The sequence below is a fragment of the Schistocerca gregaria genome, chromosome 2 (genome assembly GCF_023897955.1).
Source record: "Schistocerca gregaria isolate iqSchGreg1 chromosome 2, iqSchGreg1.2, whole genome shotgun sequence".
NCBI classification, from domain to species: Eukaryota; Metazoa; Arthropoda; class Insecta; order Orthoptera; family Acrididae; genus Schistocerca; species Schistocerca gregaria.
In genome coordinates this window covers 568,898,465-568,923,381 of record NC_064921.1, presented here as the reverse complement: position 1 = coordinate 568,923,381, position 24,917 = coordinate 568,898,465, and the positions used below count along the sequence as shown (strand labels likewise).

The 24,917-nt window shown below is 37.1% G+C and overlaps 1 protein-coding gene across 1 annotated transcript in view; it reads left to right on the top strand.

Moving 5' to 3' along the window:
• Positions 1-24,917, top strand: part of LOC126332842 (esterase E4-like) — a 98,957-nt gene that overhangs the window by 42,864 nt on the left and 31,176 nt on the right. The window contains exon 5 of the mRNA XM_049996686.1: positions 11,820-12,019. Coding sequence (XP_049852643.1) covers positions 11,820-12,019 — 200 coding nt within the window. The remainder of the gene's footprint in view (positions 1-11,819; positions 12,020-24,917) is intronic.

Below are 24,917 nucleotides of genomic sequence, written 5' to 3'. Positions count from 1 at the left end.
TCCATATTATGCTAACAGTCATTGGATCTCGACCAACGCGAGTAGCAATGTCGCTATACGATAAACAGCAATCGCGATAGGCTACAATCCGACCTTTATCAAAGTCGGAAACGTGATGGTACGCATTTCTCCTCCTTACACGAGGCATCACAACAACGTTTCACCAGGCAACGCCAGTCAACTGCTGTTTGTGTATGAGAAATCGGTTGGAAACTTTCTTCATGTCAGCACGTTGTAGGTGTCACCACCGGAGCCAACCTTGAATGAATGCTCTGAAAAGATAATCTTTTGCATATCACAGCATCTTCCTATCGGTTAAATTTCGCTTCTGTAGCACGTCATATTCATGGTGTAGCAATTTTAATGGCCAGTAGTGTAGCTTTTGTGTGGTGAAAAGTTTCTTCTGCTTCCATTTAGTGAAACTGTCAATTTAACTCATTACAAGATATTGATCAGTTCAGATATCAAAACTTCTGTACTCTCTTGTATCTTCTACTTAATTACTATTATATAATCTATAACTGACCTGTATCATCTACGAGAACCGAGTATATTTATGAATACCGTCTTTCTACAAAATGTATTAGTTACTGTAAATCAATGAAAGTGGAAAAATCGCTAAGTAATTGCGCAGGCTACTGACAACTTGTTTCTCCATGCATTCTACCATCATTAGGTATTGAATTGTTTCCTACCCTTCCGTTCAGGTGACCAAACAACGTAATAAACATAAATATTAAATGAATCCGAACTAATAATACTAACAACTGCATAAACTGAAGCGACGTGTTAGCTTATCATGATAGCATAAAACGTTCTAGTTATCTTAGTCTGTCAACATTTAGATGAAAACAACGATTATGAAGGAATAAGCAATGGAAATATCTAAAACGCATCAGGACTCTGCTAGTAATGCCCAGTAGTCTGTTCATTTGCTAATGTTACTAACGTTACCACGGCGCTAGCGAGTCAGCATGGAAGTTGTATATGATTAGCGTAGCCTCCGGGATCAAATAAATTTATACACGTATGAGGTACAGCCTCGCTTATATACACTCCTGGAAATGGAAAAAAGAACACATTGAAACCGGTGTGTCAGACCGACCATACTTGCTCCGGACACTGCGAGAGGGCTGTACAAGCAATGATCACACGCACGGCACAGCGGACACACCAGGAACCGCGGTGTTGGCCGTCGAATGGCGCTAGCTGCGCAGCATTTGTGCACCGCCGCCGTCAGTGTCAGCCAGTTTGCCGTGGCATACGGAGCTCCATCGCAGTCCTATAACACTGGTAGCATGCCGCGACAGCGTGGACGTGAACCGTATGGGCAGTTGACGGACTTTAAGCGAGGGCGTATGTATAGTGGGCATGCGGGAGGCCGGGTGGACGTACCGCCGAATTGCTCAACACGGGGGGCGTGAGGTCTCCACAGTACATCGATGTTGTCGCCAGTGGTCGGCGGAAGGTGCACGTGCCCGTCGACCTGGGACCGGACCGCAGCGACGCACGGATGCACGCCAAGACCGTAGGATCCTACGCAGTGCCGTAGGGGACCGCACCGCCACTTCCCAGCAAATTAGGGACACTGTTGCTCCTGGGGTAACGGCGAGGACCATTCGCAACCGTCTCCATGAAGCTGAGCTACGGTCCCGCACATCGTTAGGCCGTCTTCCGCTCACGCTCCAACATCGTGCAGCCCACCTCCAGTGGTGTCGCGACAGGCGTGAATGGAGGGACGAATGGAGACGTGTCGTCTTCAGCGATGAGAGTCGCTTCTGCCTTGGTTCCAATGATGGTCGTATGCGTGTTTGGCGCCGTGCAGGTGAGCGCCACAATCAGGACTGCATACGACCGAGGCACACAGGGCCAACACCCGGCATCATGGTGTGGGGAGCGATCTCCTACACTGGCCATACACCTCTGGTGATCGTCGAGGGGACACAGAATAGTGCACGGTACATCCAAACCGTCATCGAACCCATCGTTCTACCATTCCTAGACTGGCAAGGGAACTTGCTGTTCCAACAGGACAATGCACGTCCGCATATATCCCGTGCCACCCAACGTGCTCTAGAAGGTGTAAGTCAACTACCCTGGCCAGCAAGATCTCCGGATCTGTCCCCCATTGAGCATGTTTGGGACTGGATGAAGCGTCGTCTCACGCGGTCTGCACGTCCAGCACGAACGCTGGTCCAACTGAGGCGCCAGGTGGAAATGGCATGGCAAGCCGTTCCACAGGACTACATCCAGCATCTCTACGATCGTCTCCATGGGAGAATAGCAGCCTGCATTGCTGCGAAAGGTGGATATACACTGTACTAGTGCCGACATTGTGCATGCTCTGTTGCCTGTGTCTATGTGCCTGTGGTTCTGTCAGTGTGATCATGTGATGTATCTGACCCCAGGAATGTGTCAATAAATTTTCCCCTTCCTGGGACAATGAATTCACGGTGTTCTTATTTCAATTTCCAGGAGTGCAGATAAAACACTCGTTTCCATGAATACCAAATGTAACAATTTGTTTTCCACTAAATCTTGAATGAATGATCATCTTTTGTTAAAAACATGATCAGAAGTGGCACTATGGTCGAAACACCGCGTCACTGAACCTTCATTCCGAAAATGATTCTTCCTAGATACATTTCAGATTGCAGGCACTGAGCACTTAGGTCGCAAGCCGCACGTATCCATACGGGGAGGGGGGGGGGGGGACTTTGCTGTACAATATCGTTACTGCACAAACCACGCAATTAAGCTTTATCTTCTATGAGATATGTCAGGTGCTGTATCGCCTAATTATTTCTATGATGGCGTCATTGTCAAACAACCACGTGGCTTGTTTAACCCCTGTTTCTACGGAAACTTTAGAAACAACTAGACGATCACATTTAAATATTACTAATTGGAGCACAATTTAACCAGTTATACGTTTACCTGAAGCCTTCACTCAAATCTCTCTGTCCAAAGTTCAGCGGAATTGACTTGTATTGTGCAATCGTCGTATCATTAATTTCTCCTTCCAGTAATTTAAAAAACTAACTCTTTTAGCACTTTTTTTAATACAGTATCTATGCAAAATTTTTTTAAAAAATCGTGAGTTTATTACAAGTGGTCCTTATTTAATTAGTTCTGTGGTACTTCAGGTTTTTCCTAGAGTTTCATATTCTTAAGTACTTGCTCTAGTTCTTTAACGTTTGTTAAATATAAAGACATTTCTTATATTTACTGTCGACTCTTTCCCCATGTCCCATTCATATCGTTACTTCTATCCTTCACTTACAATTTTCAGTGACATGGTTTGTAGAATTATCTTATTCTTTTTTTTTACGGGAGTCTTATATACACACTTCTACAACACTTGTGTTCCCTGCACGTCAACTCACTTTCTAGCTACAAAGCTATTCACTCTTTCTCGATTACCTGGCACAACTGAGTTTTAGTTTTCCTGAGTAGAACCTTCCCCAGTTTTATATGCTGTACGTTGAATTCCGTTGCGAGTTTGTTTAATCCTAGTTTTCCCTTTAGTCAGATTTGCTATTTCTTTATCTAGAATGTAAGCTTCTTGGCTTTTCCTTGGCCCAGAACGTGTGCTTCATAGCTTCTCCGTGTGATCCCAAGACGAAAAGAGAATACAAGTCCTTAAAATGTGGTGTTACAGACGAATGCTGATAATTAGACGGGTGGTTGGCGTAACTAATGAGGAAGTACCGTACAAAATTTTAGAGAAAACAAATTAATGGCACAATTCGACTAAAAGAAGAGGTCTTTTTATAAGACTCATTCTGACGCATCAGTATTATAGTGGAGGGATGTATCGGGAGTAAATACTGCAGAGAGACAGAAGAGAGACCAAGGCATCAATACAGAAAATAGGCTCATGTGGACATAGGTTGCAGTGGTTAGTCATAGATGAAGAGGTTTGCATGGGGTAGGCTAGTGTCGAGAGGTGCATCAAACCAGTTCCCTTACTGAAGATGTCTACAACAACAATGACAACACAAAGAACATCCAAGGGAATAGTGCGGTTTATTTTATTGCTAGTTGCACTAGTGTGAAGAGACTTCTTGTGGTATGTGTTTCTCGCTGTCTACTGAGAAATTTAATTTAGTTGCGCAACTAGTGTTGAAGATCCGATATTTCCGAAGTCTTAGCAGCCGCGAATGGCACACTGCTATATCTGAAGTTTTATATGTACAACACCAAACAATCAGATTGCAGCTACTGTGACATGAAAGCATACAATTTTCGTCACATCAGCCTGTTCCTATATGAAAATAACAACGCATGTCATACAACATTTTCATGGCCCTGTTGACATTTAATCCTTGTTGCGAAATGTGACTCGACCACATCCTTACTTTTCGCATATACTACACTTATTGACAGAACTTTCCAGGACAACGAAAGGCAAACCACCATATTTCTGTGTCCTATTCTCAAAAGCACCTTAACGACAATTTCGACTAGAAGTGAGTGAGACGGCTTGATCCTCAGCCCGAAATGTAACATTATTTTGTCAGGAAATTATATTGCTGTTCTGTGTAAATCTGTCATCTAGTACTTAAAACAGCTAGTGACAAATTTCTACGTTTTAAACCATTTGCTCTTATGTGTGTTTCTTTATCTCACATCTATGTCCTTCATAAATGACCAGTCCGCCTGGCATGGGGTACTACTTCTACGAGTTTCTGCCCCTACTTCTTATCTTATCCCTTGCCCCATCACCAATTTAAATTGGCTGTACACGAACTTCGACTGATGAAATTGTGTTCCACAGCACTTCAGTTACTGTTATTTGGAGAGTTCTGAATAGAACGGTAAATTCCTTGATCCAGGACATACTCCTGTCAGATGCAGCCCATCTGTGGTGGCCCCAGGTTGCGGGCGCCATTCGTGCCATAAGTGCCACGTAGCTAGTTTCTGCTGTACACTCAGTGGATGACACGTGGCCATCGTAACACCTCTTGCAGGCGTCACTCATTTCGCTCAGTTTCACAGACCGGTGAAGTTGTCTTTGAACATGTTTTCCTCTAATTCTTTCTGCTGGTTGGTTCCCATTTAGAGTGCTCGAGGGGAACAACGACTGGTTTCCTTTCCCATCTTTCCCCAACCCGAGCTTCTGGTAGGTCTCTAATGACATCGTCTATGGCGGGTCGTTAGCCTAATCTTCCTTGCCTTTAACGAGGAGCGATGGCCAGCAAAAAGTGCTCTATTTCGTAAATTAGCTGAAAATATAATTTCAGGCACTGTTCACACAATAGGGGAGATTTCATATTTGGGACCTCCGGGAGAATTTTTTGTTAGTGCCGCCATATGTCTAATGTCATACTGTAATTAGCTCGGCCATTAAGTATATGTCTAATTCTGACGAATTTGTCTTTCCTTAAGTGATCATATGCAGCCTGCGATGCACATCTAGTACTTCCTATGATGCTTCAGTTCGAGTGATCAGAAATTTACAACTAAAGCAACATGATTACTCTGCAGCTCACACACATGCGTTTGCAGAAGGTTCATAGCACCACTTTCAATTTCTCTACTGTTTCATTCTTCAGTAGCACATCGGAAAAAGAAATACCGACAGCATTTCGTGCGTCCGTGCACTGATTTCTCTTATTTTAATCACGATGGTCATCCCCCATCTATGGGACAGAGTAAAAAAAATGTTTTGGCAGTCGGAAGAGGGAAGTTGGACACAAATTTATTACGATGACTCCCGCCTCAACCCGCAAACAGTCTGCCCTTCTCTGTCGAAGTCCTCCGTCATTCACATCTGCTAAGGATCCCATAATGTGTAGGAATGCTTTAGGAAAGGATTGACGAGCGTAGTGTAGATAGTGTGTTCCGTTGATTTGTTGTATATTCTAAATGTTCCAATTAGATAAGATTACATTAGTACTTTTTAAATAGATCATGAATACGACACTTCATAAAGATGTGAAACGTGTCAGAGTAATAAAAGGTGTCTATACAAGATATTAATTACATTACACAAAATATTAGATTACACTTAATTCTTTTATTGGGCGGTGGGGAAATTACCCACTTACTATATCCAAAAGTTCATCTAATGAGTAGAAGGAGTTGCCACTTAGAAATTCTTTTAATTTTTTTAAAATGCTATATGGCTATCTGCAAGACTTTTGATGCTATTAAGTAAGTGACCAAAGACTTTTGTGGCGGCATAATTTACCCCCTTCTAAGCCAAAGTTAGATTTAACTTTGAGTAGTGTTGTACACTGCTATTACTTTTGAATTCGTTCGGATAGCCAATAACAAATTTCATAAGTGTATATATATATATATATATATATATATATATATATATATATATATATATATATATATATATACTTGTGGTCTTCAGTCCTGAGACTGGTTAGATGCAGCTCTCCATGCTACCCTATCCTGTGCAAGCTTTTTCATCTTGCAACCTACATCCTTCTGAATCTATTTCGTATATTCATCTCTTGGTCTCCCTCTACGATTTTTACCCTCCACGCTGCCATCCAATACTAAATTGGTGATCCCTTGATGCCTCAGAACATGTCCTACCAACCGATCCCATCTTCTCGCCAAGTTGTGCCACAAACTCCTCTTCTTTCAAATTCTGTTCAATACCTCCTAATCAGTTATGTGATCTACCCATCTAATCTTCAGCATTCTTCTGCAGCATCACATATCGAAAGCTTCTATTCTCTTCTTGTCCAAACTATTTATCATCCATGTTTCACTTCCATACATGGCTACACTCCATACAAATACTTTCAGAAACGGCTTCCTCACACTTAAATCTATACTCGATGTTAACAAATTTCTCTTCTTCAGAAACGCTTTCCTTGCCATTGCCAGTCTTCATTTTATATCCTCTCTACTTCGACCATCATCAGTTATTTTGCTCCCCAAATAGCAAAACTCCTTTACTGCTTTAAATGTCTCATATCCTAATCTAATTCCCTCAGCATCACACAATTTAATTCGACTACATTCCATTATCCTCGTTTTGCTTTTGTTGATGTCTTTTGTTGATGTTCATCTTATATCCTCCTCTCAAGACACTGTCCATTCCGTTGAACTGCACTTCCTAGTCCTTTGCTGTCTCTGACAGAATTACAATGTCATCGGCAAACCTCAACGTTTTTATTTCTTCTCCACGGATTTTAATACCTACTCCAAATTTTTCTTTTGTTTCCTTCACTGCTTGCTCAATATGCAGATTGAATAACATCAGGGAGAGGCTACACCCTGTCTCACTCCCTTCCCAACCACTGCTTCCCTTTCATGTCCCTCGACTCTTATAACTGCCATCAGGTTTCTGTACAAATTGTAAATAGCCTTTCGCTCCCTGTATTTTACCCCTGCCACCTTCAAAATTTGTAAGAGAATATTCAAGTCAACATTGTCAAAAGCTTTCTCTAAGTCTACAAATGCTAGAAACGTAGGTTTGCATTTCCTTAATCTAGTTTCTAAGATAAGTCGTAGTGTCATTATTGCTTCAAGTGTTCCAATATTTCTACGGAAACCAAACTGATCTTCCCCGAGATGGGCTTCTATCAGTTTCTCCATTCGTCTGTAAAGAATTCGCGTTAGTATTTTGCAGCTGTGGCTTATTGAACTGATTGTTCGGTAGTTTTCACATCAGTCAACACATGCTTTCTTTTGGATTGGAATAATTATATTCTTCTTTTGAAGTCTAAGGATATTTCGCCTGCCTCTTACATCTTGCTCACCAGATGGTAGAGGACTGGCTCTCCCTGTCAGTAGTTCTAATGTAATGTTGCCTACTCCTGGTGCCTTGTTTCGGCTTACGTCTTTGAGTGCTCTGTCAAACTCTTCACGCAATCGTATCTCCCATTTCATCTTCATCTGCATCCTCTTCCATTTCCATAATATTGTCCTCAAGTACATCACCCCTGTATAGACCCTCTATATACTCCTTCCACCTTTCTGCTTTCCCTTCTTTGCTTAGAACTGGGTTGCCATCTGAGCTCTTAATATTCATACACGTGGTTCTCTTCTCTCCAAAGGCCTCTTTAATTTTCCTGTAGGCAGTATCTATCTTACCCCTCGTGAGATAAGCCTCTACATCCTTACATTTGTCCTCTAGCCATTCCTGCTTAGCCATTTTGCATTTCTTGTCATTCTCATTTTTGAGACGTTTTTATTCGTTTTTGTCTGCTTCATGTACAGCATTTTTATGTTTTCTCCTTTCATCAATTAAATTCAATATTTCTTCTGTTACCCAAGGCGTACTACTAGCCCTCGTCTTTTTACCTACTTGATCCTCTGCTGCCTTCACTACTTCATCCCTCAAAGCTACCCATTCTTCTACTACTGTGTTTCTTTCCCCCATACTGTACTTGCTTCCCCCATTCCTGTCAATTGTTCCCTTATGCTCTCTCTGAAACTCTGTACAACCTCTGGTTTAATCAGTTTATCCAGGTCCCATCTCCTTAAATTCCCACCTTTTTGCAGTTTCTTCAGTTTTAATCTACAGTTCATAACCAATAGATTGTGGTCAAAGTCCACATCTGCCGCTGGAAAAGTCTTAAAATTTAAAAGCTGGTTTCCAAATCTCTGTCTTAGCATTATATAATCTATCTGAAACCTGTCGGTATCTCCATGCTTTTTCCATGTGTACAGCCTTCTTTTATGATTCTTGTACCAAGTATTAGCTATGACTGAGTTGTGCTCTGTGCAAAATTCTACCAGGCGGCTTCCTCTTTCATTTTTTAGCCCCAAACCATATTCACCTACTACGTTTCCTTCTCTCCCTTTTTCTACTGCCGAATTCCAGTCACCCATGACTATTAAATTTTCGTCTCCCTTCACTATCTTAATAATTTCTTTGATTTCATCATGCATTTCTTCAATTTCATCCTCATCTGCAGAGCTAGTTGGCATATAAACTTATGCTACTGTAGTAGAAGTGGGCTTCGTGTCTATCTTGGCCACAATAATGCTTTCACTATGCTTACTCGCACTCCTATTTCTTTTATTCATTATTAAACCTACTCCTGCATTACCCCTATTTGATTTTGTATTTATAGCCCTGTATTGACCTCACCAAAAGTCTTGTTCCTCCTGCCACCGAACTTCACTAATTCCAACTATATCTAACTTTAACGTGTCCATTTCCCTTTTTAAATTTTCTAACCTACCTGCCCGGTGAAGGGATCTGGCTTCCACGCTCCGATCCTTAGAATGCCAGTTTCCTTTCTCCTGGTAACGACGTCCTCTTGAGTAGTCTCCACCTGGAGATCCGAATGGGGGACTATTTTACCTTCGGAATATTTCACACAAGAGGATGCCATCATCATTTAACCATACAGTAAAGCTGCATGCCCTCGGGAAAAATTATGGCTGTAGTTTCTCCTTGCTTTCAACCGTTACCAGTAACAGCACAGCAAGGTTATTTTGGTTAGTGTTACAAGGCCATATCAGTCAATCATGCAGACTGTTGCCCCTGCAACTACTGAAAAGGCTTCTGCCCCTCTTCAGGAACCACACGTTTGTCTAGCCTCTCAACAAATACCCTTCCATTTTGGTTGCACGTACAGTATATATATATATATATATATATATATATATATATATATATATATATATATATATATATAGGGTGAGTCACCTAATGTTACCGCTGGATATATTTCGTAAACCGCATGAAATACTGACAACTCGATTCCACAGACCGAGCCTGAGGAGAGGGGCTGTTGTAATTGGTTAATACAAACCATAAAAAATGCATGGAACTATGTTTTTTAACACAAACCTACTTTTTTTTTAAATGGAACCCCGTTAGTCTTGTTAGCACAGCGGTAATGTTAGGTGACTCACCTATATAGTGAGGCTACAGTGATGATCCCTAGCTCTTTCAATAAGTGTCTACAGGATGATCTTGGATGAGCTCGAGCAATTATTCTGATTACAAGCTCTTGTGCAATGAACACTCTTTTAACCAGTGATGAGCTACCCCAGAATATGATGCTATACGAAAGCAGAGAATGAGAAAAAGGCGGGGTAAGCTAATTTACTGAGATGTATATCGCCAATATTTGCAATGTCCGTAATAAGATAAGCAGATGAAGTCAAACATTTTATCATATCGTCATTGTGTTTTTTCCAGTCCAACCCTTAATCAATACATACACAAAGAAATTTTGCATATTCTACCCTAGCTACCGATTTCTTATCGAAGTCTATATTTATTAATGGTGTCGTTCCATTTACTGTGTGGAACTGTATATACTGTGTCTTATAAAAGTTTAACTAGAACCCATTTGCAGAGAATCCTTAATGATTTTTGAAAAAAAAAACATCATTCACAATTTCATGAATTAATTCTTGTCTGTTGGGTGTGATAGCTATACTTCTATCATCGGCAAAAAGTAGCAGCTTTGCATCTTCGTGAATACAGAGTGGTAAGTCATTAATATATATTAAGAACAGCAGAGTACCCAAGACCGAATCTTGCGGCACCCCATTCTTGATTGTCCCCCAGTTTGAGAAATCACCAGTTTTTGCATATTATGTGAACTGCTTATTTCAACGTTCTGCACTCTTCCAGTTAGGTATGATTTGAACCATTTGAGCTCTGTCCCATTAATACCACAGTACTCGAGCTTATCTAGAAGTATTCAACGGTTTACACAATCAAAAGCCTTTGATAGATCACACAAAAACCCGACAGGTGACTTCCGGCTACTCAGAGCATTTAATATTTCATTAGTGAAAGTGTATATATCACTTTCCGTCAACAAACCTTACTGGTAACCAAACTAACATTTTTTTAAAACTTTATTTTGCGAAGGTGTGAAGCTACTGTACAATAGATTACTTTTTCAAAAATTTTGGATAAGGCAGTCAGAAGAGGGATTGGGCGTTAGTTGTTGTCATCAGACATACCCTCTTTTTATGCAGTGATTTAACAATGGCATACTTCAGTCTACCCTGCTTCAGAGAGCTATTACATATGTGGCTAATAGTCCCACTTATCTCTTGGAAACAAGATTTTATTATCCTGCTGGAAATGCCAATGAAATACAATCGTTGTTTGCCTTCACAACAATATTTTATGTGATGGTCCCGATTTTAGTGCTTATCCCTAGCCCTTAGTTCACTCTACAACTTCTAAATTTGTGTGATTCAACGGAAACTTTTTAGTATTCGTAGGACGTCCCCACACTTTTCATTGTCCAAAGCCCGTTGCGTCTTTCTGCACCATGTCGATACCTAAATCACTGTGTAATTCGTTATGATTTTCTGATGACTTTACTAGAAAGTAAACGACAACATGACCCGCAAAAAACTGGAGACCTGCTGAGATGGTCTCCTATATCTTTTATATAAATTAGCCACAGCACAGGTCGTACAACACTTCATTGGGGAACCCCATGTAAGACTACTGTGTCACCAATTGACGTCAGTTAGTAAGAATTGTGACATTTCCGAAAGGAAATTACGGATCCAGTTTCATAGCTGAGACTATATTCCACATGTAGCTAGTCTGATCAAAAGCCACTAGTGAGGTACGGTTGGAAAAGCATTATGGAAATCAAAATATATGGAATCAACTTGAGATCCCCTGCCAATAGTCCTAATTACCTCTTATCAATGAAAAGGCAGTTATGTTTCACAAGAATGATATTTTCTGAACCTACACTGGTCCCAAACCTTTCATTTGGCTCGACATAGTGTATGCAGACTTGGGGTAGTTCTAGATTGTTGTAGATGGCTGCTTCCACTGCTGAGTAATGTGGCTCAGACCAGAGAGTGAGGGACTTCTGAGGGACGCTACCCGGAACACTTTGCAGGCCTGTTCCACCGCGCCATCTGCCAGAGCTTAGTGGCACAACGCGGCAGCCTCAGCACGTCGGTGGTGGAGTGTACGTTCCGGCTGGCGCATCACCTGGGGCTGAAGCAGGGCGCCTCCTCAGAGGAGCTGCTGGCCTTCATGAAGAAGGTCCCCGCCAGGACGCTGGTCGAACAGATGCTGCACTGTCGCTCCCGAGAGGTGAGTGCGGCCGCTAGTAACCACGGCAAGAGCCCGCTATCCCTAACCAGGCATACTGTCCTCAAAGCCCATAGAGGCTGTCTGAACAATGAAAATTCTAAGAATAAGTTCGGTGTTTAGTTTCAACCCACATCTGTCACTTTCTCATTGGAGGTTGTCGGTCGCAAATTTAAGTTAATGCAACCCGAAGTAATTTAGGAAGGGTGAACGAAGGCTGGGGAAGCGGAAGGGGGGAAAACTCATTTAGAGAGCTAGATGTGGGGCGTTAAAAAGCTCTGACTATTTGCTAATATCTAATACAACCTGATTATTACTACCTTCAGTGCAAACAGGCAAAATAATGTGCAATGGTTATATTCTGTGTCACATACAAACAAAATATGAAAAAGTAGACGTTGTTTATTAACAACCATTGGATCCTCAACAGTTCCAGTTCATCCTCGCATTCGCACGCTGTTATGAAAACACTATTTAGATTTTGACTGTGGCATTGTGATAAAAATTCAGTAGACAAAAAATTAAGTCACTACAGTGCACAGGCGCAGTTGAATCGTTAGGCCTTTACATATGGCGCAGAGATGGAGTCTTGTGCTCAACCATGCGCGCACTGCCTCTGCTTGAGCATAGCGCAGTAGCGATCAGTGAGACAATTACGTATCAGGCAGACATGGTATGTAAACATGGGTAAATGTAAGAACGTGATGCTAAAATGGGCAATGGCGTTCGGCTTTGCTCATGCCCGTACGTTGTGTGAAGCTACTGCGTTTCTTGGTGTTTCGCGGTGGACTGTTCAACTTATGTGCAAACAGTGGTGTAACACATGTGGAAAAAAAAAACGCATCAGAAAGGCAAGAAAACCTACATGGAAAGAACACAAAAAAAGTTGTGTGTGTGTGTGTGTGTGTGTGTGTGTGTGTGTGTGTGTGTGTGTGTGTGTGTGTGTAAGGGGGGGGGGGTTAACCAAACCAAAGACTGCGTCTAAGTGGTAGAACCCTTAGAAGACGGAACAGATCTATTAAAGAGACTGGCCTACACTATGCTTGTCCGTCCTCCTTTGCAGTACTGCTGCGCGTTGTGGCATCCTTCTCAGATACGATCAACGGAGTTCATCGAGAAAGATCAAACAAGAGCAGCACGTCGTTTGTTATCTAGAAATAGGGGAAAGTGCTTTACAGACACGATACAAGATTTGGTGTGGACATAACTAAAACAAAGGCGTTTGTCGTTGCTGCGGGATCTTCTCACGAAATTTTAATCACCATGTGTCTCCTCAAAACGCGAAAATACTTTCTCGACGCCGACGTACAGAGAGAGAGAAACCATCATAAGAGAAATCAGAGCGCGAGCGGAAAAACATAGATGTTCGTTTTCTTTTCGAGCGCTGTAGGAGAGTGGAATAAAAGAGAATTATTGTGAAGGTGGCTAGATGAATCCTCTGGCAGACACGCAGCAGTGATATTCCGAGTATTTGTCTAGATGCAAATGTAGATGCTGAGTGAGAGCGCCGGAGATGCGTATCATGGACTGTGAATCAAAAACGCTTACAAACCCGACATGCTTCATTGCAGGCGCTGATTGAAGGTCCATCCCAAAACTGTTAGCGAGAGAAAATCGCGACAGGAACTGCATGCAATGAACAACTGGAGTTAGTAACTTCGCAAGAGGCAGCTGCGCACACATGCACGTAAAGACGACAACAGCAAAGTTCATCGGACTTGAAGAGTATGTAACTGTTTTCCTGAACACTGCTCGAAGCATTACGTCTCGACTGATAAGCAAAATCACGTGACTTGCATCTCACAGGAAATCTGTGGGACCTAGCGGAACAGCAGATAAAACGTCGCCATCAGCAGCCCAACAATTTGATGAAATCACGTTAAGAAATCTTCAGCGAATAGCTTACCGTAGATACGACGTAGCTGCACAGTATTGTGGACTTAATTCCTAACCGAATCCAGGCGGTTATCAAGACCAGGGGCTGAATTATGCAGTATCAAATGGTTTTTGTAATGGAGGTTGTACAGAGTTTCAGGGAGACCATAAGGGAACAACTGACAGTTATTGGGGAAAGAAATACAGTAGAAGAAGAATGGGTAGCTGTGAGGGGTGAAGTAGTGACGGCAGCAGAGGATCAAGTAGATTATAAGACGAGGGCTAGTAGAAATCCTAGGGTAACAGCAGAAATATTGAATTTAGTTGAGGAAAGGAGAAAATATAAAAACGCAGTAAATGAAGCAGGCAAAAAGGAATACCAACGTCTCAAAAACGAGATCGACAGGAAGTGCAAAATGGCTAAGCAGGGATGGCTAGAGGACAAATGTAAGGATGTCGTGGCTTATCTTACTAGGGGTAAGATAGATACCGCCTACAGGAAAATTAAAGAGGCCTTTGGAGAAAAGAAGACCACTCGTATGAATATTAAGAGTTCAGATGGAAACCCAGTTCTAAGCAAAGAAGGGCAAAGTAGAAAGGTGGAAGGAGGAACTATACAAGGGCGATGTACTTGAGGACAATATTATTGAAATGGAAGAGGATGTAGATGAAGATGAAATGGGAGATACGATACTGCGTGAAGAGTTTGACAGAGCACTGAAAGACCTGAGTAGAAACAAGGCCCCGGGAGTAGGCAACATTCCATTAGAACTACTGACAGCCTTGGGAGAGCCAGTTCTGAGAAAACTCTTCCATCTGGTGAGCAAGATGTATGAGAAAGGCGAAATACCCTCAGCCTTCAAGAAGAATATAATAATCCAATCCCAAAGAAAGCAGGTGTAGACGGATGTTAAAATTGCTGAAGTATCAGTTTACTAAATCACAGCTGCAAAATACTAATGCGAATTCTTTACAGACGAATGGTAAAACTGGTAGAAGCCGACCTCAGGTAAGATCAGTTTGGATTCCGTAGAAATGATGGAACACGTGAGGCAATACTGACCCTCCGACTCATCTTAGAAGCTAGATTAAGGAAATGCAAACCTACGTTTCTAGCATTTGTAGACTTAGAGAAAGCTTTTGACAATGTTGATTGGAATACTCTCTTTCAAATTCTGAAGGTGTCAGGGGTAAAATACAGGGAGCGAAAGGCTATTTACAATTTGTACAGAAACCAGATGGCAGTTACAAGAATCGAGGGACATGAAAGGGAAGTAGTGGTTGGGAAAGGAGTGAGACAGGTTTGTAGCCTATCCCTGATGTTATTCAATCTGTATATTGAGAAAGCAGTGAAGGAACCAAAAGAAAAATTCGGAGTAGGTATAAAAATCCAAGGCGAAGAATAAAAACATTTAGGTTCGCCGATGATATTGTAATTCTGTCAGAGACAGCAAACGACTTGGAAGAGCAGTTGAACGGAATGGACAGTGTCTTGAAAGGAGGGTATAAGATGAACATCAACAAAAGCAAAACGAGGATAATGGAATGTAGTTGATTTAAGTCGGGTGATGCTGACGGAATTAGATTAGGATATGAGACACTTAAAGTAGTAAAGGCGTGTTGCTATTTGGGTAGCAAAATAACTGATGATGGTCGAAGTAGAAAGGATAAAATGTAGACTGGCAATGGAAAGGGAAGCGTTTCTGAAGAAGAGAAATTTGCTAAAATCGAGTACAGATTTAAGTGTCAGGAAGTCATTTCTGAAAGTATTTGTATGGATTGTAGCCATGTATGGAAGTGAAACATGGACAATAAATAGTTTGTGCAAGAAAAGAATAGAAGCTTTCGAAATGTGGTGCTACAGAAGAATACTGAAGATTAGATGGGTAGATCACATAACTAATGAGGAGGTACTGAATAGAATTGGGGAGAAGAGGAGTTTGTGGCACAACTTGACAAGAACAAGGGACCGCTTGGTAGGACATGTTTGAGGCATGAAGGGATCACAAATTTAGCATTGGAGGGCAGCGTGGAGGGTAAAAATTGTAGAGGCAGACCAAGAGATGGATATACTAAGCAGATTCAGAAGGATGTAGGTTGCAGTAAGTACTGGGAGATGAAGCAACTTGCACAGGATCGAGTTGCATGGAGAGCTGCATCAAACAAGTCTCAGGACTGAACACAACAACAACAACAATGATTTCTCTACTGGTAACTACTTTTTGTCCTCTTAACTTATACCACATGAAATTCCCAATGAAATGTCGTATAGAACAATTACTTGCATTTTTTGTAGCGTTCACATGCGGTTGTTAACCATTTGAATCACTACTTTCTTAATAACCCCTTATTACTGCCTTTTCCTCTGTGTTACAAGTTAATATCCCTCCTCTCTTTTCCCCATGTTCCCAGTCATCTACATTAATTCCACATTTAACTTACATTAATGGGCCACACAGCGTCGTTCCTAAAAATTCTGATTGCTTTGACTGGACTCTAGTGCTCAGTTCCAAAATTTCTCATTTCTGCTCTCTGTACTCAACCAATATCTGTCTGTAAAATAACATGGTTCCCGTATGAATGGTAGGCCAAAGACATGCCGATAGTGATATCAAAATTGATTTAGTGGGGTAAACAAAATCAGTCATACATCTGGTGCGCTATTTTCCATTCACGGGAAATAAGGTAAATGTTTTACCTGCATGCATCTGCGAACTAGGAGTTCTATCTACTTTTATTTTCGGAAATCAATCCAACAACCCAGAATTTACATTAGTACATACCGAATTACATAGTTTCTGAAAATATAATTATTGTTGCCAACATCGATTTGACGAAGCACATAGGAGCAAAGCTTCGTGGGATTTCTCATGTGACATTCAGGACTGAATAACAAAGAAAGCAGATATAGCGCACATTATGTTTATACAGTCCTTGAAACTGTAGCTGCCACTCTCATATGCACTGAACAGTAATTAGAAGAAACAGATATTGTGACCGAAGGTGTAATACGGCTGACAGAATATATCTGTAACCTACAAGTTTCTGTCATACATAGTCCATAACTTTATGCCTATTAATAATGTAACAAAGAAAGAGTTTACGGTATTTGTGGTTATTTTATACTATTCTTACAGAAATAAAGACATATACCGAATCACATACTGGTTTGAACATCAATAGTCCTGCCACAAATGAGTTAGTTACAATGACGATACTATTCCTCCTAAAACAATAATGGCCAATGATAATGCTGTTGCAATACAATAAGCTGAAAGAGAAAAGCCCTACACTGCTGACTATGCTTTAGCTCTTGTTGAGAAAGACAACACCATCCACTTGTCATTCCATTCATTTGCTAACAATAATCTCAGTACTCATTACGGTGAAAATCTATTCAAAACATTTGTTTTTAAAAATTGTGAGAGGATGATTATAAATGCAAAATAAAATGAAATCAGAAGTTGTTTAATTTTCTCAAAACTATTCAATGTTTTTATCCCATCACAGAAAAAGCATTAGAAGCATAGAAGTGCTCAGTTTTGCTTGTAAATTAGTAAATAAAAGTCTCCTTCATGAGCCAGTGCTTTACAAATCTATATTTGTAAGTTTAAGTATTTGCAGTCCACCTGTAATACAATTGACTGATAAAATTGTACTACAGATAATTGTGTTTCTGTGAATCAATACACTACAAATACAGTCAACAAATTATTTCAAATTAATCCAGAAAATGTGCCTGTGTCAGGCAAGATATGAGGTTTTCACCTTACAAGAGTCTTTCGAGTTAAGATTTATATAATTTCAAATTGTGGTGAAAACGAAGGTTTATTGCATAACAATACAAATAACAGCAATAAAACTGAAAGCTGTTACTAAATGCTGGTTTTGTTTGTAAGTTATGAGAACAGGGTTTGATATGAGGGTAGAAGGAATAAAAGCGTCCATAAATCGAACCATTCTAAAACTAAATAATAAAAATCAACAAAATGTAAATTGTAAATCGTTTTTTTTTACTGGAGTAAAAATGAGAGTTATCCATCTATTTTTAACAGTCTTCTGATTCAAGGAATGAGAATTATATAATTCAAAGCCACAAAATATAAATTTTTCAGGAGAGCATTTTGAAATTTTGTATAAATCTGTCATTTGTATTTCAACTTTTGAGGATATCTGACAAAGGTAGTTTATTTTTAATGTGTGCAAAGTTATATTGTAAACATTATTATTAAAAGAATATTTTATACCTGTATGACGTAACATTGGGCTTTGGCCTGACTAATACCAAATGAAACAAAATTTGCAAAAATGTGAATGTCCATGTACATCATACCTTACAATCATAGTCACTAGAATATTTCAAACAATATCGCCAATATTTATCACCTCTGTGTCATTTTCATCACTTTATTCATTTGTTGCACTCATAGTCTAGGAGTAACTCTTCAAAATATCTGGTGTGTGTGTGTGTTTGTGGGGGGGGGGGGGCGATTAGAATAATTTTACCAGTTCTAGCTCACTATCTCAATATTAAAATAAATACTGTATGTTATAAATAACTTAAATGATTTAAAAAAATTCAGAACATGTAATTAAATTAACTGATTTTATACCATTAACTAAATATATATTTTTACAATAATTAAACTATCTACAATAACTGATTTCTAACTTAATTTACTTAATTTACAACACATTTTTATCACAATAACATATATTAGTTAAAAAAGGAAGTCATTTTTAAAAATTTTACACTGTGAACATAGTTAAATTAATGAAATGTATCAGTTAGCAAAGTAGATTTTTTAAAAAATCGCATTGTGTACATAAGTAAATAATTAAAATGTGTTAGTTAACAAAAGTAAATTATAAAATTTTTTTCAACATAATTGTAAGATAATAAAATGAATTAGTTAAAACAAAAGTACATTATCTTAAAAATTTTACTTTGTGAACTCTATATCATGAAATTCATTAATTCTATTTTTAGTTTTCTTCAATCCTTTATATTTCAGTTTCATTTGTCCTTTCTTAATTACTTCAAAATCAAAATTGTTAATCAATTTAAAAAATTTAAGTGGTAAAATAACTTTAAAATCATTATTAAGTTCTAGACAGTTTTCTCCATATCTAGTATTTAAATATTCACAATTCTTAATATTATATAAAACACTTGTGTCTAGCTCCTATACTTTATTAATTTCTTTGGAAATACTTACATTGTTGAGGTTCTTGATTAAAGTAGTTTCCATTTATATTGAAATTTTTTTTTAGTCTTAAAAAATAAATTTGTAGTTTGTATTCGACATATTTTTAAAAAATTAAACTTTCTGCTAAATGATTCATTGAAAATTATCCTTTTTATAAATCTAATAAAGATTATTTCTAATAAATGTAGAACCTAAACGAAGTGCAAACTAAACTGAAAGAAACTAATGAATTAATTAAGCAATCTGAAACAGATACAGATTGTCATATTTCTTTAAGTAATGAAAATAAGAATCAAATTGTCAAAACAAGCAGCATAACCATTTTTCATAAAAAATGTATTGATAAATGTTTAAAGATAAAAATAAAATTGTCCACAATGTAGAATAGTTATTAAAAATAGAGTACCAGAAACAGTTAAAAACTAATTATTTTTGATTTTTTTGATGCTTCTGGTTTACTAATTATTTAAATTGCAAGATTTATAAAAGTTTGCTTTCTCACAAATCTAATAATTTTTTAAATTTGCAAATGGTGCAGGTCCTGCAAGAGTCTTGTATGATATCTAAATTTTGTAAATATTGTAAGACAGAGAAATCAATTCATATTTTAACTTTACAGAAATGTACAAAAGATGGTTATAGAACTATATTTAGATTATGTATAAATAAATATCATGTAAAAATTACAATAAAAATCGAATTCCATGTGTATGTGGAAAACGGTTTTCGTCGTAAATGTTCCTTAAAATAATATTTTGCAATACAAGTGAAGATCATTCAAAAATATTATTAACATGGAAGAAATTGTATATGAAGAAACATCTACATCTACAAAGAAAGGTAAGAGTTGTGAAGAGATTAAAGATTTATATTGTTTCTATATAAATCCTTCACAGAGGGATAGGCCTAAAAATAAATGTAAGAAGTGTACTTTAGAATATACCGGGTGATTAAAATGTCAGTATAAATTCGAAAAAAGAATAAATCATGGAATAATGTAGATAGTGAGGTACAAATTAACACACATGCTTGGAATGACGTGGGGTTTTATTATAACCAAAGAAATTCAAAAGTTCAAAAAACGTCCAACAGACTTCACTTCATCTGATCAGAATAGCAGTAATTAGCTTATCAATAGCTGTAGTCGACGAATAATGGCGTGAACAACACTGTAAAGCATGTCCAGAATTATGGCGGGCATTGGCAACAGATGTTGTCTTGCAGCATCCCTACAGATGTCGGTCAATCACGATACACTTGCGACTTCAGGTAGCCCCAAAGCCATTAATCGCATAGAATGAGGTCTGGGGACCTGAAAGGCCAAGTATGACAAAAGTGGCAGCTGAGCACACAATCATCGCCAGATGATGCATGCAAGAGATGTTTCATGTGTCTAGCAATATGGGATGGAGTTTTAGCCTGCATAAACGTTGTATGTTCCAGCAGGTGTTAATCAGCCAGGATAGGGATGATGCGATTCTGCAACATATCCCTGTACCTCTCACCCATCACAATAGCAGAAGAATAAAAGGCCCTATAACGGTAGGTGTGGTAAATCCAACCCATACTTTGACTTTCTAGTTGTGCAACGAAGTTTCCACAATATTTCTAGGATTTTTGGTAGTACAAATTCTGCCATTGTGGGCGTTGACAGACCCTCAGAGCGTGAAATGAGGTTCGTCAGTCCACAACACATTACTCAACCAATCGTCATCTTCCGCCATCTTCTGAAACGCCCACACCACAAATGTCCTCTGCTTCACTAAATCCACAGGTAGCAGTTCATGATGCCAATGGATTGTGTATGGATAGCATCGGATGGTACACCTGAGTGCCAACCAAACAGTGGTGTATAGAATGACGGTGCGATGTGTGACTGCACAAGCGCTAACTTCCCTGTGCATAGACGAACCTGCTACATTCTCCATTTCTTCCTGAATTGTCTCAGCAGCATTACGCCTTGTGATCAGTCAGCGACTGTGGGGTCTATCATCTAAACAACCTGTGGCTTCGAAATTCAAAATAATTCTGGCCTCATCTGCATTTGTCGATGGACGTTTACCCAGTAGAATCCCCTTCCTATGGCGATAGGACCGTGACACTGAACTAGCATATTCCCCATTCTGATACTACAGCTTCACTAAAAGCACCTTTTCAGGTAATGTCAAGATGCTGTGACTGCTGGCGCATCTGATTCTCTCTCTCATTACAGCTCCTTTTATACATAACTGTCACATGCAGTCACTGATGTTTTGCTCTCCAGCACCGTCTGTCATACATTTTGTGAACTTTGTTTTTGTTTGGTCCCGATAAAATGCAATATCATTCCAAGCATTACTGATAATTTTTATGTCTCTATCTACATTATTCCGTGGTTTATTAAGTTTTCAAATTTATACTGAATTTTTGTCACCCAGTATTAAGAATAAGAATGCTTTCACTTTATGATATATTATTTATAAAATAATAATCTATTATGATTAATTAAATAAATTATTAAAACTAATTGATTGTTAAATAAAATGTAACTAATTGATTCTTAAACAAAATAGTAAATTAATTCTTTTAAACAACGAATTGTTAAAAAAACTGACTGATGAACTAAATAATAAAATGACTCTTTTTGTGAATAATTATCTATTAAATAATAATCTTTATACATCTATTGAATAATTACCATATTGTTAAAAATAGTTTTGAAAAACCTAATGAATTTTTTGTAATAAATAGGGGCAAAATGGACTCATTCATTTCTACTAAAATACAACAATTTACTCTTGCAAGACTACATGAATTTGGAAAATAAATAATTTACAAGGATTTCCAAATTTATGTAATGCTGATTTAATTACATTACTTATTAGAAATCGTCTAATTATTGTTAGAAATCATTCATATATTTTTAGAAATTATATACCCAACATAAGAGAAAATAAAAAATATAATTGTTAAAAATTAAACATCTGAAGTGAGTGAAAGTTATAAAAATATTTTAAAATTTATATACCTGATGTAATTGAAAGTCATACAATGAATGTTTGAAATTATACACATTGAGAAAGTGATAATAAAAAAAACATTAAAACGAACATTTCCATTTTATACAAATACATTGGAAACACTAGAAACCAAGAGATAGAAATACAATCACAGATTACTTAGAGGACTAAGCATTTCAAAACAGATTAGAAACTATAATTTTTGAAAATAGTATAGATTTACCTGATTCCAGTAATTTCTTAACTTCAGTAAAAACAAATTTTTTTTCAATTGTTAAATACTGTTTATAAGTACTCAATGATTTAAAGAACCACCAAACTGTTCAACTAAAACACCATTAAAAGTTGAAATGCTAAGTGTAGGAAAATGTGTATATTTTAAAAATTGTGAATCTACACAAAAAGTTCCATTTGTAATTTATGCTTATTTTGAAAGTTTACTTTTAAATATGGATAATTGTGAACGAAATCCAGAAAAACTGTATACAATGAAATATCAGAAACATGAACAAAGTTGATTTTGTTACTACACAAAATACATAAATGGAAATTATAAAGTTCATGTTGTTAATAAACTACCAAATTCTAATAAAAAATTTATTCACTGTATAGAACAAGAAGTTGTACAAATTGGATAAATGTATTCAGAAATTGAAACCACTTACATATAAAGGAAACGAAATACATGATTATTCGAAATTTTGTATATTGTGTCAATATCATTATTCAGTAAATACTATCGTTTTGGTAAACAGACAAAAAATTTAAAAGTGGGATTTGCTGAGCACTTGAAAATCGTTCACAAATTTAAATAAAAATCATTTTAAAATATGAAAAAGTATTTTTTCCAGAATTACTTGATTTGGTAATTAGAAAAGGTGTTTATCCATATGATTAGATGGATTATTGGAATTAATTTGAAGAAACACAATTACCAATAAACGAAAAATTTTACAATAAATTTATTGGTTGTAACACAACTGAATTTTATAAAAACATGTGTACAAACATGTAATAAGATCATTCTTTGTATTTTACTGCACCACGTTTTTCTTGGGATCTTAAAAATTACTGAATAAAAACTTTAATTATTATATGATTATGATTTCATTTTAATGGTGAAAAAGGATGCATTTCACACGTTGTAAAAGATATATAAAATCAAGTATAAATATTTAATGGGTTTTAATAATAAAAAATTATCAAGTGACATAGAATATCTAGATGCAACAATGGTTATGTTATGAACCAATATTTACCATGTGGTGGATTTCAATGTAATGAACGAAATAATTTAAAATGTACAAAAATAAATCACATTTCAAACAGTTTGAAATGGTTATATATTTGAAGTAGATTTAGAATATCCAATAAAATTGCATGATTTACATAAAGATTTACCATTAGCTACTGAAACAAAACTTGTTCCACAGACAAATGAAACTAAATTAATAACTACTTTACATAAAAAGCATAATTATGTAGTACATTATAGAAATTTTATACAATATTTATCTCTTGCAATGAAACATACAAAAAAACATAAGGTTTTATAATTTAAACAATGACACATTTACTAATTCATCAATCTTATATACACAACGAAAATGATTTATTTTTAACAGTTTAGTAAGTGTTTTACATCAAAATTACATAGTGGTTTAGGATACCTGTCAATTACTTTTCGAAATTTTTTGTTTCCCTTATTTTGTTACCAACTTATTATTCCTTTATAAGTTATTTCTTTTTCTTTCTTCTAATTCTTTATTATTTTCCTTTCTGTTTACTACTACATTTGAAATTGCTGCAGATGGAAGAAGTATTGAGCCAATTGTTGCTAAACATGGTAATGCAACTAATAATAATGTTAAAAATTCACATTTGTGTTGTGTTAATCCTTTACAATCATTCTTTTTTGTTAAATGTTCAATATTTATTTTAACAACAGGAATTCCTAAAGCAATAAGTAAATTTCCAACAGTATTTTATTTCATTTTGTGGTTCTGTATAAATGGTTCAATTGCATTTATTTGTTCATTAACTAACTCTAATTTAATTGACTTTCGTTTATTTTTACTAATAGGTAGCAAAGAGTTTCAATTGAAAAGTTATTAATTTGTATAGTTATGGTTATATAGTTAAATATTAATAAAGATTTTTTATACACTAAAAATTTATATAGCTAAAAATTAATGTAGATTAAATATTTACTAAGATTTTTTTTATATTTTAAAATTCTACACAGATTTTTTTAATCCCCAACCATTTTCATCAACAGTAATTCCTACACCAAATTTTCTTTTTCCATACATTGTTGTTGCAATTTTTAACCAATGGAAAAATGTTTTTCAGCTAACTGAAGTTCTTTATCAGCTATATGTATTTTTTCAAAATCTTTGTTATTTCTATAAGCTAATCTTTCTTCTAATTTTGTACCTGGACTACAAAATTTATAACCTGGAGGATGCATTTCAAATGGTAATTTGTTAATTAGAGAAATTACTAATCCTTTTCCATATTTATCACTTTTCCAAAATGTATGTTGTGAGATTATTTAAAACCCCAACTAAATATGGAATTCCATTAGGATTTTCAATTATAAAATCGATAAATTTAATTTTAACATTTATGTAATTCTAACTTTTTCATTATGTTAATTTTTATTTCCAGCTAGTTCATCACCATCAATTACAACTAACATATCAATTAATTGTGTAACAATGTTCAACCAAAAAGATTCAATTGCTTTATCTGTATATTTTTTATCCAAACCTTCACTTAATTTTTTGTTTTTCTGGGGAACTAGTATCTGTGTCA